A 22,461-nucleotide genomic window follows, 5' to 3' on the forward strand; every position below is an offset into this window, starting at 1 on the left:
ATCTTTCCATTCCAACAATAATTTACAGAAAAATACGGCATATTTTATAGATGGTTTGAATTGCGATTATTTACGATTAATTTTTAAGCTGTAATTAACTCGATTAAAAATTTTAATCGTTTGACAGCCCTAATTTATTTAGATTTTATACTTTTTTTCTTGGAAGTCACTTTTGAGATTGTTACTTGTCCTGCAAAGAAAAGGGAGATGCTCCACAATTTTATTGTACAACTGTATAATGACAATAAAGAGCTGTTCTGTTCTATTTAATCTTTTTCTATTTTCAAACAATTTTGAAAAGGCTCCAGGGAGCTACTACAGCAGCACCAAAGAGCCTCATGTGGCTCCAGAGCCACGGGTTGCCGAACCCTGCTCTTACGTATTTTTTCACAGTACAAAATTAATAAATTCATTCATACTAATTATTCTATTGTAAAAAAAAAAAAAAATAATAATAATAATAACAAAGTACGTCATCAGGATTATTAATTTTAAAAGGGATGCGCCTCAAACTCAAAGGCACTAAAAGTCTTAAAATACATTGTTCTTGTGCATTTACTTTCTTAACCGGAAGTCTTTTATTCCGAAGGCGTGAATAGAGCTCCGAGCGGAAGTCATTGCAGTTACCTCTGCTTGTATGTTCTCGCGGTAACGCATAGCTTCGTACACTATTAGCTTCCATTAGCTAACGCCGTCGTTTTCAGCTTTTCGTGTTGCTGTGGCCACTGCGAACCGAGAGAGACACACCGAAGGCCGAGTGTCTTTTAGCCATACTTTTTTTTTTGCCAGGCCGCCGAGGGGAGCGGGACCATGCCGCACAACTTCCAACCCGGGGACCTGGTCTTTGCTAAAATGAAGGGCTACCCCCATTGGCCAGCCAGGGTAAGCTAATAGCGGCGGCAGGAGGAGGCGGGGGAGAAGTGGAAGCGAAGGCATCCTTGCAGCCTAAAGACACCGAGACACATACACATACAATATCGCCATTATTTAGCTTTGCGTTTGCAATTGGCTTCCTTTAGGGCATGCACGACGACGAGAATACTGCTTTGCATGCGACAATATGGGCCTCGTCTTCATACATCAGGAGCGAAGCTATCGGTTTTTTCCCCCTCGAAGTGACGTGAGACGTATATTACACTAACAACGTAACTTTTGCACCAACATCACATCACCACAACGCTAGTTGTAGACAACTAACCGATCATCTCGTCAGTGATATGTACAGTCCCTGACAAAAGACTTGTTGCTTATCCACTTTGTAGAAACAATTGCTAATAACCTGACTTTTAATTATTCAATTGGTTTCAGAAATGGTTCATATGAAAGCTAAGACCCTCCCAAATGATGTCGATTGTACAAAAATATATTTGTTTCACTGAAAAAAGATTCATAAAGATCATTTAATGAAGACATAAAGGTCAAATTTTGGCAAGACAAACGTTTTGTCGCCTATAGAAAGTAATGTGAAAACTGAACAAAAAATGTACTTCAAATACAAAAATATGTTACATAACATAAGCGAATTAAGTAGTGGTGCTGTGAGATTCAAATTTAATATTTTTTTTATGACTTCCATGGCCTTGAAGGACTGCATCCATGCAGTTTGGCACGGATTCATACAACTTATTGATGAAGTCATCAAGAACATCAAAGAAAGCAGTCTTTCATGCCTCCCAGAGTTCATTAACATTCTTGGATTTCGTCTTCCATGCTTCCTTTTTCATCCTACCCCAGACATGCTCAATGATGTTCATATCTGGTGACTGGGCTGGCCAGTCCTGGAGGATCTTGATTAAGGCTGCAGCTATCCATTATTTTAGTTGTCGATTAATCGATGAACTAGTTAGTTTGAATAATCGAGTAATCGGATAAGTAACATGGAAAATTAAAATACCGGAGCTTACCCTCAAATTTTATTTAAAAAAAAGAAAAGAGGATCTATGTACAACAAAAGAACAATTGGCTAACTTAAGCTAGCAGACTTTTGCTATTTAAATGCTATAAAATGTTTTTTTTTTTTTTTTTTTTTTTTTTTTTTACAATGCTCTTAACAAATGTATCAGACACATGTTCCCACAAAAATGGCTAAATATGCCTATGAACTAAATTATGAATGCATAAAAAAACTAGAGCTGTCCCGATCGATCGGCATCCCGATCGATCCGATCACGTCATTTTCAAAGTATCGGAATTGGTAATAAAATATCGGCCATGCCTTTTTTTAAATATATATATATATATATATATTTTTTTTTAATTAAATCGTTTTCTAATTGTATTTAACGTTACAGACATAATATGTTACACTCATCCAGAGTCTTTAGTTTAGGCTTAAGGTAGGGTTATCAAATTTATCCCGATAACAGAGGTAATTAATTTTTTTAAAAATGTATCACGTTGAAATAGTTAACGCAATTAATGCATGCGTTGCACGACCCACTCACGCATTGTCGCGCTCAATCTGTAATAGCGCCGTTTTACCTATATAGAGAGATAAAAGGCAGCCTAAAATGGGTAGAGTGAAGTTTGGCAGCCTTTGAAGCCTTTTTTTAATAGGGTAAAGCCTTACAATCCCCCGCCCTACGATTAGAAATATCATGGGAAGCAATGTGGGGAAGCAAGGTAACAATTGATCTTTTTCTTAACACCTTACGTTATTTCCCAACGCAGAGAAGATATATCAATTGGTAGCACTACGCACAGTCATGGTTCCACTTCCCAAATATATTCCCAACGCAGAGAAGATATATCAATTGGTAGCACTACGCACAGTCATGGTTCCACTTCCCATCATGCATTTGGGTTGAATGGCTGCAGTATCATTTACTGAAAGCTCAACAAATACACTAGATGGCAATATTTAGTCACAATATACAAAGTCACAAGTCTTTCTTTCCTTGGATCCCTCTCACAGAAAGAATGTTAATAATGTAAATGCCATCTTGAGGATTTATTGTCATAATAAACGAATACAGTACTTATGTACTGTATGTTGAATGTATATATTCGTCCGAGTTTTATTCATTTTTTTCTTAATGCTTTGCCAAAATGTATATGATCGGGAAAAATTATCAGGAATGATTGGAATTGAATCGGGAGCACAAAAAAGCAATCGAATCGGGAAATATCGGGATCGGCAGATACTCAAACTAAAACGATCGGGATCGGATCGGGAGCAAAAAAACATGATCGGAACAACCCTAAAAAACATTAGCTCAAACAAAAACTTAGCTTATGTTGGTCTTAACAGGGAGCCATGTGAAATGAGGCAGACCAGAGGGCAGTGTCTCCACCCCAATAAATAAAACTAAATGCAAACACTTTCAAGATGAACCATTACAATGCCACTTTAACTAAACGAACACTCGAATCAATAAAATTTCATTTGAATATTTTTTTCTAATCGAATACTCGAGTTAATCGATTAATCGTTGCAGCACCAATCTCGATCTTCTTTGCCTTGAGGAACTTTGAGGTAGAGATTGAAGTATGCGATGGAGCACCATCCTGCTGCAGAATTTGTCCCTTTTCATGGTTAGGAATGTAAGAGGCAGCTAAGATTTGTTGATATTTCAGACTATCTCTCAGGGTGCAAACAATTAAAAAATGGTGTCGCATTTCCCAATGCCCACAGCCTGTCAAAAGGATGGACGCCGGAAAAGTGGCAAAAGGTGGATTTTTCAGATGAATCTTCCATTGAATTACACCATAGTCGCCGCAAATATTACAGGAGACCTACTGGAGCCTGCATGGATCCGAGATTCACTCAGAAAACAGTGAAGTTTGGTGGTGGCAAAATCAAGGTCTGGGGTTACATCCAGTATGGGGGTGTGCGAGAGATCTGCAGGGTGGAAGGCAACATAAATAATCTGAAATATCAACCTCTTACATTCCTAACCATAAAAAGGGACAAATTCTGCCGCAGGATGGTGCTCCATCGCATAGGTCAATTTCTACCTCAAAGTTCCTCAAGGCAAAGAAGATCAAGATCCTCCAGGACTGGCCAGCCCAGTCACCAGACATGAACATCATTGAGCATGTCTGGGGTAGGATGAAAGAGGAAGCATGGAAGACGAAACCTAAGAATGCTGATGAACTCTGGGAGGCATGCAAGACTGCTTTCTTTGATGTTCCTGATGACTTAATCAATAAATTGTATGAATCCTTGCCGAAGCCCATGGAAGTCATACAAAATATTAAATTTGGATCTCACAGCACCACTACTTAATTCGCTTATGTTATGTAACATATTTTTGTATTTGAAGTACATTTTTTGTTCAATTTTCACACTACTTACTGTAGGCGACAAAACTTTTGTCTTGCCAAAATTTGACCTATATGTTTTCATTAAATGATCAATCTTTTTTCAGTGAAAGAAATATATTTTTGTACATTCAACATCATTTGGGAGGGTTTTAGCTTTCATATGAACCATTTCTGAAACCAATTGAATAATTAAAAGTCAGGTTATTAGCAATTGTTTCCACAAAATGGATAAGCGACAAGAATTTTGTCAAGGACTCTGTTCGAGATTAGGATGTTTAACTCAACAGTGTTTGGTATATTCTTTAGATTGAAGATGTGGCAGAAGGTGCAGTGAAGCCGCCACCTAATAAAATTCCAATCTTCTTCTTTGGGACTCATGAAACGTAAGTGTTTTGAATTGAATTTCAATATTGGTATATTAGTGCGTTTTTGGAAACACGGGGAATGTAAGTGGAAAGCCTATGTTTATCACTGACACAAAAATAAGGCCACAACAGTATAATGACAACGTTTGGACATAGCCATTTTTATAACACCACAGATCGGTGTCAATACTGTCAAATTTGAAAACTTATGTAAATTTTGAGGTGATCGCGACGTTCTCTTCCAGTGAAAAGTATACTTGTCAATAGAGTTGTCCGATAATAACTTTTTATCCGATATCTATGGTGTTAAATCAAGGCCAAAAGTATTGTAATCTGAAAAAAAAAAAGCACGATTGAAAAAAAAAAAAAAATTGAAACTGAATGTTTTGATTTTTTTTCAAGTAACAAAGTTGATATTTTCAGGTCCAATGATTTGTTTTTCACTTTCAGATCTTATTTTTTCAGTTTCAATTTTTTGTTTCACATTCAAATCTTTTTTTCACTTTCAGATCTTTTCTTTTTTCAGTTTCAAAATTTTTGGCCGTGTTCTAACGCGGGGGGGGGGCTCGACAAGAGGCGTGTTGACTTGTGAGACAGCCTATCAAAGCAACCCCAAATGATGCTGCCTTCAGGAAACGTGGGTACTTTGATGAACTGTCACTCCACTCTCCACTATATTTACTTGGTACCTGTAGTTAAAGTAATGCTAAGGGGGGTGGTGCTTTGTCTTTTGTAACTCTAAATGACTCTTCGTCAGTTTTGATGAATAAAAATTGGAAAATATGCCAGGTTGTTGACTTTTACATAAAGAAATGTGTCTCAAATCCAATAAAAAACGCGAACGCAGCGTAGCATCTTTTTTTGCTAGTTTGTGGTAATGGTAAATGATGTTTTTCGTAAGTGCTGCTATCATTTTTGAGATATTAGTGCAAAATGGACCCAAAGTGGTGCCATTTGTTAAACACGGCCAAAAGTTGTTTTGAGACTGGGGGAAAAAAAAAACATCTGAAAGCGAAAAAGAAGATTTGAAAGTGAAAAAAAGATTTAATGGGTGAAAAAAAAAAATGAAACTGAGAAAATAAGATCTGTAGGTGGTAAAAAAAATTGAAACAGAAAAAATAAGATCTGAAAGTGAAAAAAAATCTTTGAACCTGTGAATATCAACTTTGTAAATGAAAAAATCAAAACGTTTTTTACGCTTTTTGAAAGATTCAAGAATAAAACTCAAACAATCAGTTTCAATTTTTTTTTCAATAGTTTCTTTTTTCAGACTACAATACTTGTCCAACTCCAATATACCGATATATGCGGTCGTGGACTTGACATATTATGGCTATTTTATTGTGATTCCCCACTGGATGCTTTAAAAATGATGAATGTAACGACTTCAAGGTTTTCAAAAATAAACATTCTGTGAAAAATAAGAGAACTGCAACTAAAGTTATCGAACAAGTGCCTTTATTGCACCACTGTTGAAGATAATAACTCATTATTTTTCAATCATTTATTGTTCATTTAACCCTTGTGTGATCATAAAAAATATATAACGCATCATACAATTTTTACAAAAAATGTAGACGTATTTTAAGTGTGATAACTAAGTCATTTCTGAATATTTTTTTACTTTCAACCACTCAAAATGTTCAGTGGCATCAGAGCTATCTATTCACATATAGTTTTTATTTTTAATTTGTACTTTTTTTGCCCTCTATTGACAATAAATGCAGCACTGCGCTACGACCAAAACTAACAATGTTGGATATATATGTACAAAACAAAATTGAATTGGAAAATTTCATATCACACAATTAGAGCCTTGAAAAGGTCAGTGAGTTATAACAACAGATTTTTTTTTACCCATGCCCATATTTGGCAATGGCCGTTTTTGTGTATAATACCCCTAAACATACAATTGTTTACAATAATTGTAAATGTTTTGAGGTGCAATAACTAAGTCATTTCTGAATATTTTTTTACATTCAACCCCTCAAAATGATTCAGTGGCTTCAGAGCTATCCATACATATATAGTTTTTATTTTTTTATTTGTATTTTTTGCCCTCTATTGACAATTAAAGGAGTACTGTGCTACGACCAAAACTAACTATGTTGGATATATATGTATAAAACAAAACTGAATTGGAAAATTTCATATCACACTATTAGAGCCTTGAAAAGGTCAAAGAGTTATAATAACAGAATTTTTTTTATCCATGCCCATTTTTGGCAATGGCCGTTTTTGTGTATAATACCCCTAAACATACAATTGTTTACAATAATTGTAAATGTTTTGAGGTGCGATAACTAAGTCATTTCTGAATATTTTTTTACATTCAACCCCTCAAAATGATTCAGTGACTTCAGAGCTATCCATACATATATAGTTTTTATTTTTTTATTTGTATTTTTTGCCCTCTATTGACAATTAAAGGAGTACTGTGCTACGACCTAAACTAACTATGTTGGATATATATGTATAAAACAAAACTGAATTGGAAAATTTCATATCACACTATTAGAGCCTTGAAAAGGTCAAAGAGTTATAATATCAGAATTTTTTTTAGCCATGCCCATTTTTGGCAATGGCCGTTTTTGTGTATAATACCCCTAAACATAGTTGTTTACAATAATTGTAAATGTTTTGAGGTGCGATAACTAAGTGATTTCTGAATATTTTTTTACATTCAACCACACAAAATGATTCTGTGGCCTCAGAGCTATCCATACATATATAGTTTTTATTTTTTTATTTGTATGTTTTGCCCTCTATGGACAATAAAAGCAGTACTGTGCTATAACCAAAACAAACTATGCTGCATACATACATATATACATACATATATATATATATATATATATATATATATATATATATATATATATATATATATATATATATATAAAACATGAATTGGAACATTTCATATCACACAATTAGAGCCTTGAAAAGTTCAATGAGTTATAATAATATATATATATTTTTTATGCATGCCTATTTTTTGCGATGGCCATTTTTGTGTAAACATGCAATTTTTACAATAATTGTAAATGTTTTGAGGTGTGATAACGAAGTCCTTTATGAATATTTTTTTTACTTTCAACCACTCAAAATGTTCACTGGAGTCAGAGCTATCCATACACTATAACCTTGAAAAGGAAAGTCACAACAGCTATGAAGAATTTATAACAGAATTTATATAAAGCAATCAGTCAGTGAGTCCCAGCACCACAAGCAATCCCACGTTGTGTTGACGCGTGTCCCCTGGAGGATTGCCGGTGTAGACCTCCAGCTTTGATGCGTAGGAGGTTCGAGCGTCACAAAGGGCCCAAATCTTCATGCCATACTTTGCGGGCTTTGACGGCATATATTGTTTGAAGCAGCAGCGTCCTCTAAAGGCAATTAGGTGTTCGTCCACGGACGCGTTACGTCCCACGTTATACATTTCATGCAGCCGGAAAATCCAGCTGATCCACAAATCTTAAATCGGCGACAGTTTGCTTGCATAGTACCGCTGTGGTCTAAGCAGCTTATCATCGAACCGGAGCATTCGGTTGATCTCCATGAACCCCCGATGAGCCATTGCGTCGGGGAACGTCGAACGCCCGGTCTTGACGCACCACAAGCTGCTCGTCGCTTCATGCCTGGAGCGGTACATTCCAGCTAGGATAAGCAGCGCGATATACGCCCGCAGCTCTTGAGGCGTGAGGGGAGACCAGTTCTTGAGCGATCGGAGCCCTTGGATGTTGGTCAATGCGACTATTTTCGCGACGATCTCCTGGTTTACAAATAACGCAAACGCCGTCTCCCGACTGCTCATCTAGCATCATACTGCATACAACGTGGGGATTCGCGCAAGGACGTAATGTCCAGCCACTTCGTTGGTTGGATGCCATATCGCTTTTTTGTTTTCCGAGTTCCATAAGTATGATCGGCGCTGCCCGATGGATCCGACCCGACTATTATGACTCCCGTCATCCTGACGCTCCCTAGGATGACGCCGCGTAATAAGAGGAGGACCTCCTCTTTCTATCAATCGGAGCTTGACCAATCGCGGGCTAAAAAATTCAAACACGAGGCGGACCAATCATAGTTGAGATTCAAAAACGCAACTCAAAACATAACTTTCGAAATCTGAGCCAATCTCTATGCAGAACATCCGTTTGAACTAAAGACGCTCACACGCATGCGTATTGCGTAGACGTATAAAATTCAAACAAACACTTTATTTTTTGAAAAAGAACTCGGCCAGTCATTTCTGGAGGTCCCCACCAAGACCTACTAAAGTCCCGACCGGAATTGTTGAACACAGATGCAAAATTTTGGAGCTGGCTGCAAAAAGGCAAAATCATTTGCGAGCCTCTGGCGTTACCTAACGGTGAAGGGATGTAAATGCTCTCAACCCAAAAATTTGGCATGCATACGTCTGAACAAGCGTAAATAAAGCAATTGATGTGGTAATCGCGGGAAATGCATTTTTGCACATTAGGTTTACAATGCATTCAAAAATTGGAATTATAATGGGTGTCTATGCTACAAAAAATGTAAAAATGCTATGTTTCAGTATCAAAAGTAAAATCTCATTGCTGCAATGCCTTAGAAAGCTCAGCAGGTGGCATTTTGAAATTCAGGACATTTTAGACACCCCCTGGAAATGGCAGCTCTCTGGTGTTTTTTTTTTATATGCTTTTTCTTTGATTTAAAGGTGAGAAATTCGAAAATTTACAAAAAATGTAGACAGTGTAGCATGAGGGTTAATTACTGCACCATGAATCATCTAATGATCTATAAGCATAACTGCGTGCTAAGCTGTGACCAGCTCTTTTACGAAGGCAGAAGGCTTCTACATTCACTTTGAAGGCAACATGCATATTGACCCAAAACCGATGTCAATATTATCTGATATTTGGGATGTCTCGAACCGATCACGTGATCAAAAATCAGGCTGATCACAACATTTTTCAAAGGACCGGAGGAATGGGGTGAAAAGGACAGTGTTTTTTTTATTTAAAAATATGCTCATGCAGCCTCTCACACTCCCTTCTCCTGCTTTCCTTGGTCACCAGTGCAGCTGTCTGAAAGTTAACGATGATTGACAGGTTTGTAGCTTTGATCTGGGGAGCAGGGGTCGCGTTAACCGAATATTTTCCATCGTTGACCGATTTTTTAAAACGGTGACGGAAAAAACTGAAGTCCATCCGTCATTTTGACAGGTTGCAATTCTCACCCCAGACCACAGGATGGCGAGTGAGCATATTAATAAGCTATTGTCTCTCTTGATGCATGACGTCGCTGGCCTTACTCGGAAAAATGTCCGAACTAGCATTCAGGTGTAGCAAACACTGAAACGTTAGGAAGCTTTGGAGAGCATTGTCTAAGGCTACGTTCATTCTACAGGTCTTAATGCACGAATCCAATTTTTTCGTGTTTTAAACACGACAAACAGCTTTGAGTCAGAAGTACGTGCGCTATTCTCAAACCTGAACGCACCCCGAGTCTTGGATGACAAATCAACAGAACAGAGAGTAGACACAACATGGCTGGTAGTTTCTTCAATTTATTCAGAGTTGAGTAAGTAACGCACCACTTTTGACCAACACTGCTATTGAATATGTCATTATTATCATTTTAAAAATTTAAGTGACGGGTAAAAATAGATTATGACCGGATTTTTATGACCCTGTCAGTCAAAATGACAGACAACGAAAAAGTCTAGCGCAACCTCTGATGGGGAGTGAAAGCTCGGTTGCTCTACGATCAAAGGCACAAATGTGTTAATCATCGTTTAGTGAATCTTCATTGTCAAGAGGCTGTTCTCGTCAGCGTGAGTAAATTTAAGGGGACTCACTCATATGGAGCGTGATTAAAGTATGGCGTTAAAGGTGATGCAATGAAAAATGTGGATGTGCCTACATTTTGTGCCCCTTAAGAAAAAAGTTTGGTGCAACCAATGCAAAAAGTACCGGTAACTGTGAAGCCTTGGCAAAATATAACCCTATATATATATATATATATATATATATATATATATATATATATATATATATATATTAGGGCTGTCGAACGATTAAAATTTTTAATCGAGTTAATTACAGCTTAAAAATTAATCGTAATTAATCGCAATTAATCGCAATTCAAACCATCTATAAAATATGCCATATTTTTCTGTAAATTATATATATATTCTGTAAAATAAATTGCTGGAATGGAAAGATAAGACACAAGATGGACATATAAATTCAACATACGGTACATAAGGACTCTAGTGGGCATTTCACTCTGTCATTTAAATCTGTCTATGCTGTCCACACTCCGAAGCGTCTAATTTTTCCAAAGCTAGACAGCTAGTGAACGACGCCTTAATAATTAGACTTCTTCCTTTTTCATCTGATTTATTAATAAAATGGCCTCAAACCATTGTCCTCTTTAGACCGACGTAAAACTACAAAATAAAAGTACACAAGCATTGCATTAGCAACAACGTTAGCTTAGCACGCTATACAGGTTCACTAAACATAAACAAAAAGCGTCTCATAACAAAAAATATAACATTTCGCTTACTAACATAATATGTACATTCTTTACAACAACCATGCTTACGGACAAATCTTGTCCAAGGATCATATAAGCACAACATTATCAGCCCGAGATGTCCTTCAGCCATAATGAACTGGCAAGAAAACAATAAACCATGTCGCAAAGCGACCACAAGAGTTCGCTGTTGGACAGCACAAAAAGCCTTGCTGTAAAACTTACCAAAAGGCAGAATACTTTCTGAGCGGGACATGTGCGTTAATTGCGTCAAATATTTTAACGTGATTAATTAAAAAAATTAATTACCGCGCGTTAACGCGATAATTTTTAATAATTTTGACAGCCCTAATATATATATAATATATATATATATATATATATATATATATATATATATATATATATATATATAAATCGTCGTCTCGCCCACCCGGGCGGTATGCTCTCTCCTTTCAAGCTCGGGTCCTCTACCAGAGGCCTGGGAGCTTGAGGGTCCTGTGCTGGATCTTAGCTGTCCCTAGGATTGCGCTCTTCTGAATGGAGACGTCGGACGTTGTTCCTGGTATAGAGCAGGGCGGTAAACCGAAAATTTACCGTCACCGAAATTCTTAACGATGACCGACGTAATTTTGACCATGTCGGTAAATTCGGTAAATTAATAAAACAAGAAAATATAGTCTTTTCATCCCGCTTTGATTCTGTGTTGTCCGTCTATGTTCATTCCCCTTTAAGAAAGCGTCAATGGGCTTACGTAGGGAGTCACGTGATCATCAAGGAGCCAATCAAACAAAAGCCCAGTAAGCTAACGCTAGCAGCTAACGCTACAAGCAAAACGTGATGGAGTGTGGCTTAAGGGAGGTTCACCAAACTTTTAACCGACATTTAGTAGACTCTTGGTGGCATCCAGACGGGCTTTCACCCGCTGTCCTCCCTGCTGTTCTCACAATTTCCGGAGATGGTGCTTTCAGTGCTTTCTACTGGTAGCCAGGCTAACGCTAGCTAGCGGCTAACGCTACAAATGAACGTGATGTAGTCGGATAGCGGCTCTAACTTGTCGAAACGGCTGAACTTAATGAGTGGATTGGGCACGGACTGCATCTAGCAATTACTATGTGGCATTATTTTGTATCTGTCTGTGTGTGATTCCTCTGATAGCTTTTGTGATGGTAAAGCATTCAGCTTAAAGTACAATCCAACGGCGAAACTTATAATGACCGAGAAATGGCCCCAGCTATTTTTCTGTATGTGCTTATTTCTGTGTCATTATTGCTATCATAAAATCTTAAGCGTTTCATTTGAAGAAGATCAATATAGCTTTAATGTGTGTGTGTGTCTCTCTCTGTTTGTTTGGGGTTTCATTTGTGCGTGCATTTATTAAAAAATGCACTGGGGGGGACCCTGAAACCATAATGTAAACACTTGTATTTAATAATTATGCCACAGCAGCCATTAACAAGTTGTCTTTTTGAAGTGTACTGTTCAAGCTGCAAGTCATTTGTGTTACAATGACATGTTTGCACAGGCATATTGATTTTGATAATGTACATTGTTCAAGTCATACACGCTGTTATAAATGTTCATACTTGAATTCTTATTGCTTACATTACATTTTTATAAACTTAATGTTTAGACTGCATGTACAATTGTTAAATACAGTATATGAAATTGAATGCTGGTAAATAAATCAAGAAACAGTTAATCTGTATTTCATGCATTGATTCAGATTTTCAAATTATATAACAGTACGCTTGGGCGAATTTATCGTCATTTATCGTTATCGAGATAAATCTGCTCAATTTACCGTGATACATGTTTAAGGCCATATCGCCCAGCCCTATCCTGGTATCTGTTGGATCCATGCACCCAGCTTGGGGGTTACTGCCCCTGGTGTCTGATAACTACTGGCACCACTCTTGCCTTCACTCCCCACATTTTCTCCAACTCTTCCTTCAAGCCTTGATATTTCTCCAGCTTTTCATGTTCTTTTTTCCTGATGTTGCCATTGCTCGGGATTGCTACATCTATCACTACTGCTGTCTTCTGATGTTTATCCACCACCACTATGTCAGGCTGGTTGGCCATTACCACTTTGTCTGTCTGGATCTGGAAGTCCCACAGGATCTTGGCTCGGTTGTTCTCGACCACCTTCGGAGGTGTCGCCCACCTTGACTCTTGGGTCTCCAGTCCGTACTCGGCACAGATGTTCCTGTACACTATGCCTGCTACCTGGTTATGTCGTTCCATGTATGCCTTCCCTGCTTGCATCTTACACCCTGCTGTGATGTGCTGGACTGTCTCAGGGACCTCTTTGCACAGCCTGCACCTGGGGAATGGCTGAAGATCCCGCTTCCTGTCTTTTTTCATCTTGTGAAACATTATAGGAGATTAAGTGCTGTTTTGTTGGCAAAACGGTTTTGTACAAAGTATTAACCCCAGGGGTGCTAATAATTGTGACACACATTATTTGATGTCAAATGATTATTTCTTTATGTGGGATTTTTTCCCCCACTGAATAAATGCTCTTGTATTGAAGGTTGGATTTTTCTCTTTTTTTCCATTAAGGTCCCATAATATTTAGAAAAAAAAATATTAGAAGCTAAAAAACACAGAATTATCATGAATCCAATAATTATGGAGGGTACTGTATATCTAAATTGGCTAAAAAGTGACAAAATAATCCAGAAGTACAATGGCATTGCCAAAGATACAAAAATATATGTTTTATACTCTGCAACACTCACAGGAAAGGAGGAAGTATTGTAAAAAGTACTGTACTGTAACATGTTTGGGGGAAGAAGAAAAAACTTCTTTTTCCGGTATTGGATCGGGGGCTCGGTATCGGGAGATTCTCAAAATCAGGTGACTCGGACTCTTGTGCAAAAATATGCGATCGGGACACCCCTATCTGATATCATTACATAATGCTTTTATCGGCTGATGTTATCGGCTACCCGATAAAATCAGACAACTCTAATCAGCAAGCATGGTTTTAGTCCAGCACAACTGTCAGTACATGACAGCAATTTACCATGTTTCTGGGAGAAATAGCTTTATTTTTGACGAAACCAACACGTTTTATTGTTGATTTTTATAGAATTGGAGTCAAACTTTTTTTTTTTTCACCTACGTGAAAGATTAGGGTCCATCGTTTATTTGGAAGAACACAATACTAATGCAATCAAAATGTTTTAAAATGCCTGGCAAAAGGGTGTATGGTTTGGTTATTATGAAAACATTTGGCACTGGATGATTAATGAAATAAGTGGTTTGTCGGAAAACTCAGATTAGTGCAATAAAGCATATGATTGTTTTCTTATAAATTGATTAATTCTCAAGAGTAAACAATGATAAGCTCATTGGTTTTGTATGTAATGTTTTTTTTTAATTATTTTTTTCACATGTTGTGTAGTGCATTTTTGGCTGCCAAGGACCTTTTTGCCTATGAAAAGTACAACGATCGCTATGGAAAGCCCAACAAAAGGAAAGGCTTCAATGAAGGCTTATGGGAGATCCAGAACAATCCACATGCCTCCTACAGTGCTCCACCATTGGTAACCCCCCCCCCACCCCACACACACACACACACACGCACACACATACACACACCTCTAGATGGTAACTATACAGGGACCAAACCCTAATGCAAACAGCAGAAACAAACAATAGTCTATTCTTTTATTCATTCATTCATTCAAAATACAATATACTAAACCTCGATTTCTAAACACATTATAATTTCAAACTTGGCATCCAGTGTTTTATGTTGGGATGGGAATTTTGACTAATTTCCCTGCTGACTAGAATAAATTCTATTGCTAAAACAAAAACTGACTAAAGGTAAACAATTGAAAGGGAAATGCATTCCTGATACGTTTGCCAAAACCTCCCCAAACTTTGTGTCTATATATGTGTGTGTGTTTGGTAGGGGGCGTGTTGGCGACTCGGCATTCTCTGCGTGGAGGGTGAGGGACGGGATTTTATAACCCGGACATTACGTCATATTTGGTCTGCATTGACAACTAAATAAACCACACATTTCCAAAGATGGACTATGGACTGTCTCGTCCTCTGCTCTAATATCCAGTAGCAATTTAATTTCGTGATGTTTCCAGTTTAATTTTGCGATGTTTTCAGTTTGCCATGTTGATAATTGCGGTATTTGTTTTAGTGCTGCAACGATTAATCGATTAACTCGAGTATTCGATGAGAAAAAAGGATTCAAATTAAATTTTGCTGCTTCGAGTATTCGTTTAATTAAATTGCCGTTGTAATGGTTTATTTTGAAAGTGTTTGAGTTTCGTTTCATTGATTTGGGTGGATACACAGCCCTGTAGTCTGACTCATTTCACATGGTTGAATCCAGCTGCTCCATGTCAAGACCAACATAAGCCAAGTTTTTGTTTGAGCTAATGTTTTTTTTTTTTTATGCATTCGTGATTTAGTTTATACATACAGTGGGGAGAACAAGTGTTTGATACATATCAAATACTTGTTCTCCCCACTGTATATTTAGCCGTTTTTTGTGGGAATATGTGTCTGAACCATTTAAGAGCATTGTAAAAATTTGCATTTAAGCTAGCAGACTTTTGCTATGTAAGTTAGCCAATTGTTCTTTAAATGTACATAGATCATTATTAATTTTTTATACTGTTTGAGGCTCAGCTCTGGTATTTAAATTTTTCATGTTCCTTATCCGATTACTCGATTATTTGAACTAACTAGTTCATCGATTAATCGACTACTAAAATAATCGATAGCTGCTAAGGATGTAACGGTACGTGTATTTGAACCGTTTCGGTACGTGGTGCTTGGTTCAGAACGGAGGCATACCGAACGAGTTTGTGACGTAATGTAACCCTACTTTTCGAGGCTTTGAGTCGATCAGGTTACAGTTTCTTGGTGTAGATTATATTTACTTGAGAAAATCCACTAATAAAGCTTTTGAAAACCATTCATAAGGGAAAAAAATGATTCTTTGAGGCATTTCATTTGTAGAATACATGTTAAAATCTTTGTCATTGGGATTGCTTTTCTCTTTAGCACAGGGCTTCTTTTTTCTTTTCTTTCAGAAAGAAAATTGACCAATACTCGGGGTCTGAAAGGCAAATTGTTGTTGGATTATCTTTCAATACCTGCTACTTTTTTAGTAGAATTCTAGCTTTGTATAGGCTAATGTCCCTATTGTTGAAAGCACAAAGGTGTGTAATAAACAACTAGCACATTTATATTTTGCATTTTGTTTTCTTGCTGTACTGAAAATGAACCGAACAGTGACCTCAAAACCGAGGTACGTACCGAACCGAGATTTTTGTGTGCCGTTACACCCCTAATAGCTGCAGCCCTAATTTGTTTACTGCTTGTCGTCTTACTTCGACGAAAGAGGAAATGACCATCGGGCCGTAATGATATTTATGTCATCAACCTTCGCACTGTGACTGGGGAATTTACCGGCTGCTTTCATGCATGCCGCGTCCCGTTGAATTTTGCTAGGATGCGATCCTGTTAGTGTCCGTATCATCTCTGTGTCAGTCGACCCGGGAAATTGTTTTCAGACAAAGGGGCTACTAGGCATGTGCCGGTATGAGATTCTGACGGTATGAAAACCTTAAGCAAAAATATCACGATTTCATGGTATCACGGTATTGCAATTAGAGCTGTAAAATGTGTTAGAGATATCTGGGTTAAAAAAAAAAAAAAAAACTTTTTTCCCATTGAACAGGGTTTTTATTTTGCAAAACATTTTTTAAAAAATGTGTATAAAGTATGTTAAAAAAAAAAAAAACTGAAATATTCCAAATAAAATTAAGATAAATGCAGTCCTTTAGGTGAGCGTAAACCAACAGCCTCAGCTCGACATTGTTACCATCAGAACAAAAATAATTGAATTATTTTCCATAAAAATAATTGTGTATGACTCGTATCATGTTTACATTATACACACACTCTCTCAACACAGACAGTTGCCAGAGAGAGAGAAAACACATTTTACCACTGCTACACACACTGAACACACTGTAGTTAACTCTCATAGCTGGTGGGAAACGGTCATGAGTGTTTACTTACCTTTGATTTTGTATAAATGCAAAATCATATTGGAGGTATTGCCTCCTCGGCAGCCACCCTCTGCAAACATATTTTACATGTCGGTTGGCCCTCTTCTAAGCCGCAGCTGTCTGTAACTTTTCTGTAGCTGAAGTATTCCCATACCAGCGATTTCGTTTTCTTCGACGGGAGGAAAAAGTTCAGGAGTTTCACCTCCTCCAGCCATCGTGTAGCACAGCTGACTCACTGACACTGAGCAACAACCGGTGAGGGAGGGTTGAGCCTTGCAGCTGTAAGCGAGAGATTTCTCAGTGCATTTTTGGGACATAAAAAATGGCTAATACCGTAGAGACGGAATGACGTAACTGACGTTTACATACTACGGTACACCTTGAAACCGGTAACTGGCACATGTCCAGGGGCTATCGGAGTTCAGCATATGTTTAACCCTTTAATGCCAGCAATATGAAGCAATTATCAGAAAATCCCAAAATTTGAAAAACAAGGTCCTAATGAAACCTTTTTTTCAAATTTGTAAAAAGAAAATTCAAAATGAATATGTGTAATAAGTAGAGGCGTGCGAAATTTCCGATTCTTAGATTATAGACCCTACTCGCCTACGTCACAGAATGACGTGTCGCTGTATCCGGCCGCCATATTGTCCGTCTCTGTTTAGCCCCATTCTCAGTGGTTTCAATTAGTCGTTCAGTTTATAGAGCAATTCATGGAAGCCCCAGTGCTTTCAGACGCTGGAAACCCATTGGATGTGTTGCATAAAAGGCGTTATGTGGAAAAGCTTCAGTCTATCCATTCGCCAGATCCATATTTGATGCCTAAATCGATATTTTTTGACCCGCTGTCTTCGCCCTCTCTGCCTGACATCTGCTACCCTGATATCTACAACTATCTTTTCCACAGAAACTCGGCCTATTCTCACGAAACTTTGAAAAACATTAAGAACAGCACTCTAAGCAACATTACTCTGTGTGATTTCTAAAATGGCAACAATCACAAAAAAAAAAAAAAAAGTTGACTGCGATGGCCGACGCTTCAAGGATAGGTGGATATTGGACTATTTCTTCAATAAAACACGCAACAACTGTGTCTGCCTCATTTGCAAAGAGACAGTCGCTGTTTTCAAAGAGTTCGATGTAACGCGATAATATTACCGAACAAGACACGCTGACATGTACATTACAGGGAAGATACGCAGCGAGAAATCATAGCAACTTGAAGCTAGTTTCATTTCACAGCAGCAGTATTTCGCAAGAGCCCGAGTGTCGAAAGAGAACGCCACAAAGACGAGACTGTTGAAATTATGAATTTAAAAAAATAATAAAGCAAATGTGACACACAGAAGGGCTTGCTAACATTTGTTTAAATATATTGTTCTATGTAAATCAGCCAAGGTAGCCCCCCGCATTTTTACCACACTAAATCTGGCCCCCTTTGCAAAAGGTTTGGACGCACCTGTTTAACTGATGATCCGTAGACGAGGCCAGCTTCTTTCACTTGGTACCAGCTAAATATTATTCAAAATGTAATGATGGTGGAAGAAATAAGCATCCTGAATTTGAAACTGTATGTTGTCGGCGATTAGCCTCGCAATGATCTTAATTGTGGTTGTCAGCCCAAAACCCTCTAAATATATATTAAATGCATCTTACCAGATATAAAATGACTACTACATAATCCGTGGAAATCGTTTGGAGCCCAGTTTTCTCGTCGAATTGCAGCAGCCCATCTCTCTCTCCTCTCCGGGTCTCTCGGAATACGGTAGAACTTCAAGTCTCTCCGTCTATCTTCTGTTATTGCAACCAACCGCCACACACGCCTTCACCATTTTGATTATTAACATTAACGAGCAGAAAAACACGCCATAATAGGAGGAATTTACGTAGCGGTAATGCGTCAACACGACAAGTAGACGGACAACATGGCGCGGAGGCGTGGTTGTGACGTCATGTGAGTAGGGTCTATTCGTGATTCGGCCATGGAAGATTCGAGAACGATTCACAAACATCCAAATTCCGATTACTGCATTACTGTATACCAGGTAAAGCGGAAGTAAAACGCAGTCAGCGTGGTCTTTGGGACGCAATGAGGAACAGACCGAGAGTAATTATCATGTTCAACTCATGCCGCTAGATAAAAAATAATTAATTAAAAAAATTATACCTGACTCGGGCCGACAGCGGCTACAAACAACGCCCAGTTGCTAGTTGCTACAAACATACGGCTACAGTAGATATCATATACAGTACTGTGCAAAAGTTTTAGGCTGGACACCTGCCTAAAACTTTTGCACAGTACTGTATATTTTTATTTTATTATATTATGTATATACAGGATATACTGTATGTACTGTATATATTTTCCCCAAGTGGAAGCTTCCATGATCCTAATAAATTTAATAATTAAAAAATATATATATACAGTACTGGGCAAAAGTTTTAGGCAGGTGTCCTGCCTAAAACCTTGGCACAGTACTTTATATGTAGAACTAGATGCAAATATGACAGACGACGGCGGTGTTAGAACATGTATTATTGAACAGAGATGCAAAATGACAGACTTGCCGGTGGTAGTAAACAGTTGCCATCTTGAAGCAGTAGACTTCTCGAAAAGGCTCTGTTGTAGCGAACCTAATTAACTTTTTTGCTAAAATACTCCTAAATCGGCAAAATCTTGTCTTGAATCTATCCTTAAATGATGAAACAGTTTTAAAACTTTGACATGTCAAACGTAGACAGAAGGGAAATTATGGAATGACGGGTGCATTTTTAACAACTGTAACGGTTGATTCACAACATTAAATTAATTGAATGTAGTTTAAAGCTGCTGATACAGAATTGGGACTGAAGTATTTTATTTACTGTTATATTTGTTTACTGTTATATGTTAACTTGATATTAAAATAGTAGTTTGGTTTAGCCTGACAGGATTTTTGAACAATTTTGGAACTAATGTACAAAACATTTTTAAAAAAAAAAAAAAAAAAAAGGAGGGGGGGTGCATCAATAATCGTTTTATAATCGAATCGGAGCCTCTGAATCGTAATCGAATCGTTAGGTGCCCAAAGATTCCCAGCTCTAGTAATAAGTGCTCAGATACTGTATATATAACCCTTGCTAAATCCTGTTTGTTTTTCTCATGGAATCTGCAGATGTGTTGACTTGTATCCATCTTTTTTTTTTTTTTTTTTCAAAAAGAAATGTCAAAATTTTGAATTAGTTTTAAAGTCATGAAATTTTAGGTGTATCAAATGTGATACATTTGGCAATATAGGGTTAAAAGAGGCTCATGATGCTGCTTTTAACCAACTAGTAAAATACAAAATGTTTAATTATGAGTAGGCGGTTAAACAATTAAACGAATAGTCGCGCACATTCCTCGTTTTAAGTTAACTGTCGTTACATTGTAGGTTTTTACAACATTGCTGACTTTTTTTGCACGCAGCCCGCTAGCTCGTCCGAAAGTGAAGGTGGCAACGCTAGTGGAGGAAGTGAAGATGAAGAAGCTCCCGTGCCCAGGAAAGCAGAATCCGCAAGTGAAGTTGACTCTGATTCTGCCAGTGAAGACAGAGGGGGAGGAGTAAAGAGGAAGCCGCCAGCTACTAAGGTACTTCAGCAGAGTCTTATTTAAACCCAATTGCCTCGTGTGTCTTAACACTTTTGAGTCTGCGTTGTCACTCAGCGTCCGCCTCCCTCGAAAAAGACTCGTCACTCGTCCAGCGACAAAGATGAGGAAAGCGGATCCCCGTCAGGGTCAGAAGCCACCCCTTCAGACTCCGATTCTGGCAAGAACAGCGACCAGGTATTCAGACATAAACACACAAGCTCCAAAAATCGACATATTGTGGTCATCTTTCACATGTGTTGCAGGATTTTACTCCAGAGAAGAAAGGAGCTGGTCGAGGTGGAAAGAAAACTGCAGCAGCAGGCAGAGGGAAGAAAAAGGTTGAGCTTTGTTTTTAACTATTTGAGTAAGCACTTTTGAAAGAGGACTCAAAATGCTAGTTAGAATAAGCAGTAGGGCTGTCCTAAACCAGTGTTTTTCAACACTAGCGTGCCATGAGAGATTGTCCAATATTGCATTTTTTTTTTTTTTTTTGTCGGGTTGAGTTGCAGTAAGAAGGACACACGAGGTAGAAGGTTTCGGTTTAGTGCAGATGAAATATTAATTAATGATTCTAAGCTAAAAATGACAAACATTTTTGAATAATAAATATAATTACCTTCGTTTTATGGCTGGGTTGAAACAACAGCGGTTGCGCGACGTCTGTAAACGGGGGTTTCCAGGGTAAAACGGACAAATTAAAAATAGTTCGGGGGCTTAATGCGCCATGTATCTGCTATGGCAATGTGTAGATATATTGTTCTATCAAACACAACAGTTCTTTTGGCTTTAAATACAGCTGATTATTTTAAAGAGGGGTGCAAGAGCAGAAACTGCTTTTTCAGTCTTGTCTGTGTTTTCCGCCATATTCTGATTGCTCCCAAACCGTTTGGTGGATTTTAACAAAAATTGGCAGATTTGTAAGGGTCATTGCCAGTCATCATGGAAATTTTCACACTGGAGCGCCCCTATATAGAGTGACAAATTGAGCTACAAAAGTAGGGTTTTTGGAATGTAGTTGGGGTGGTGTGGCTCAGTGGTAGAGTAGTTGTCCCCCAACCCAGAGGTTGTGGGTTCGATTCTTCGCCCTGATGAACTCGCCTAAGTATCCTTGAGCAAGATACTGAACCCCATGTTGCTCCTGGTGCTGCGTCACCAGTAGGTGAATAGTGAGATAGTGTAAAGCGCTTTGAGCGCCTTGAAAGGTGGAAAAGCGCTATATAAGTATATAAGTATAACACCGTTTAGTTCACATGTAACCAATAAACTCTACTTTCAGGATTTCTTTCTGTAAAAAAACTTGCATGCAATAACACAGAATTTGTACAGTTAAAACGGAAATTGGGGTTAAAAAATACTGAAACCAAGTCAGGGGTTACAAATTGAATCAGAAAAAAACTTTTTAGGCCTTAGAATTATGTGGTCTTCATTTGGTCCTGCAATGACATTGAGACTCATTTTTAAAAACTTTTTTAAAAAACCATGATGGTAAGTGTGGAACCACTGAATTGGCAGCCAAAAATCATGGGGAAGCCCTGATTTCGAATTTGTGTCCTATGTGTCGACTTAACAAGCCTTGGCCTCAACAACCCAGCACAAGTAGTATGTCGGGCAACACCAGACGGTACTGCTTGTATTC

At 38.0% G+C, this 22,461-nt stretch overlaps 1 protein-coding gene across 1 annotated transcript in view; it reads left to right on the top strand.

Annotated features, from left to right (window-relative positions):
* Positions 1 to 22,461, top strand: part of hdgfl2 (HDGF like 2) — a 39,092-nt gene that overhangs the window by 1,448 nt on the left and 15,183 nt on the right. The window contains exons 2-7 of the mRNA XM_057841518.1: positions 790 to 882; positions 4,573 to 4,649; positions 14,572 to 14,713; positions 20,664 to 20,825; positions 20,901 to 21,020; positions 21,089 to 21,163. Coding sequence (XP_057697501.1) covers positions 790 to 882; positions 4,573 to 4,649; positions 14,572 to 14,713; positions 20,664 to 20,825; positions 20,901 to 21,020; positions 21,089 to 21,163 — 669 coding nt within the window. The remainder of the gene's footprint in view (positions 1 to 789; positions 883 to 4,572; positions 4,650 to 14,571; positions 14,714 to 20,663; positions 20,826 to 20,900; positions 21,021 to 21,088; positions 21,164 to 22,461) is intronic.

This window comes from Corythoichthys intestinalis, chromosome 7 (assembly GCF_030265065.1).
Source record: "Corythoichthys intestinalis isolate RoL2023-P3 chromosome 7, ASM3026506v1, whole genome shotgun sequence".
Classification (NCBI taxonomy): Eukaryota; Metazoa; Chordata; class Actinopteri; order Syngnathiformes; family Syngnathidae; genus Corythoichthys; species Corythoichthys intestinalis.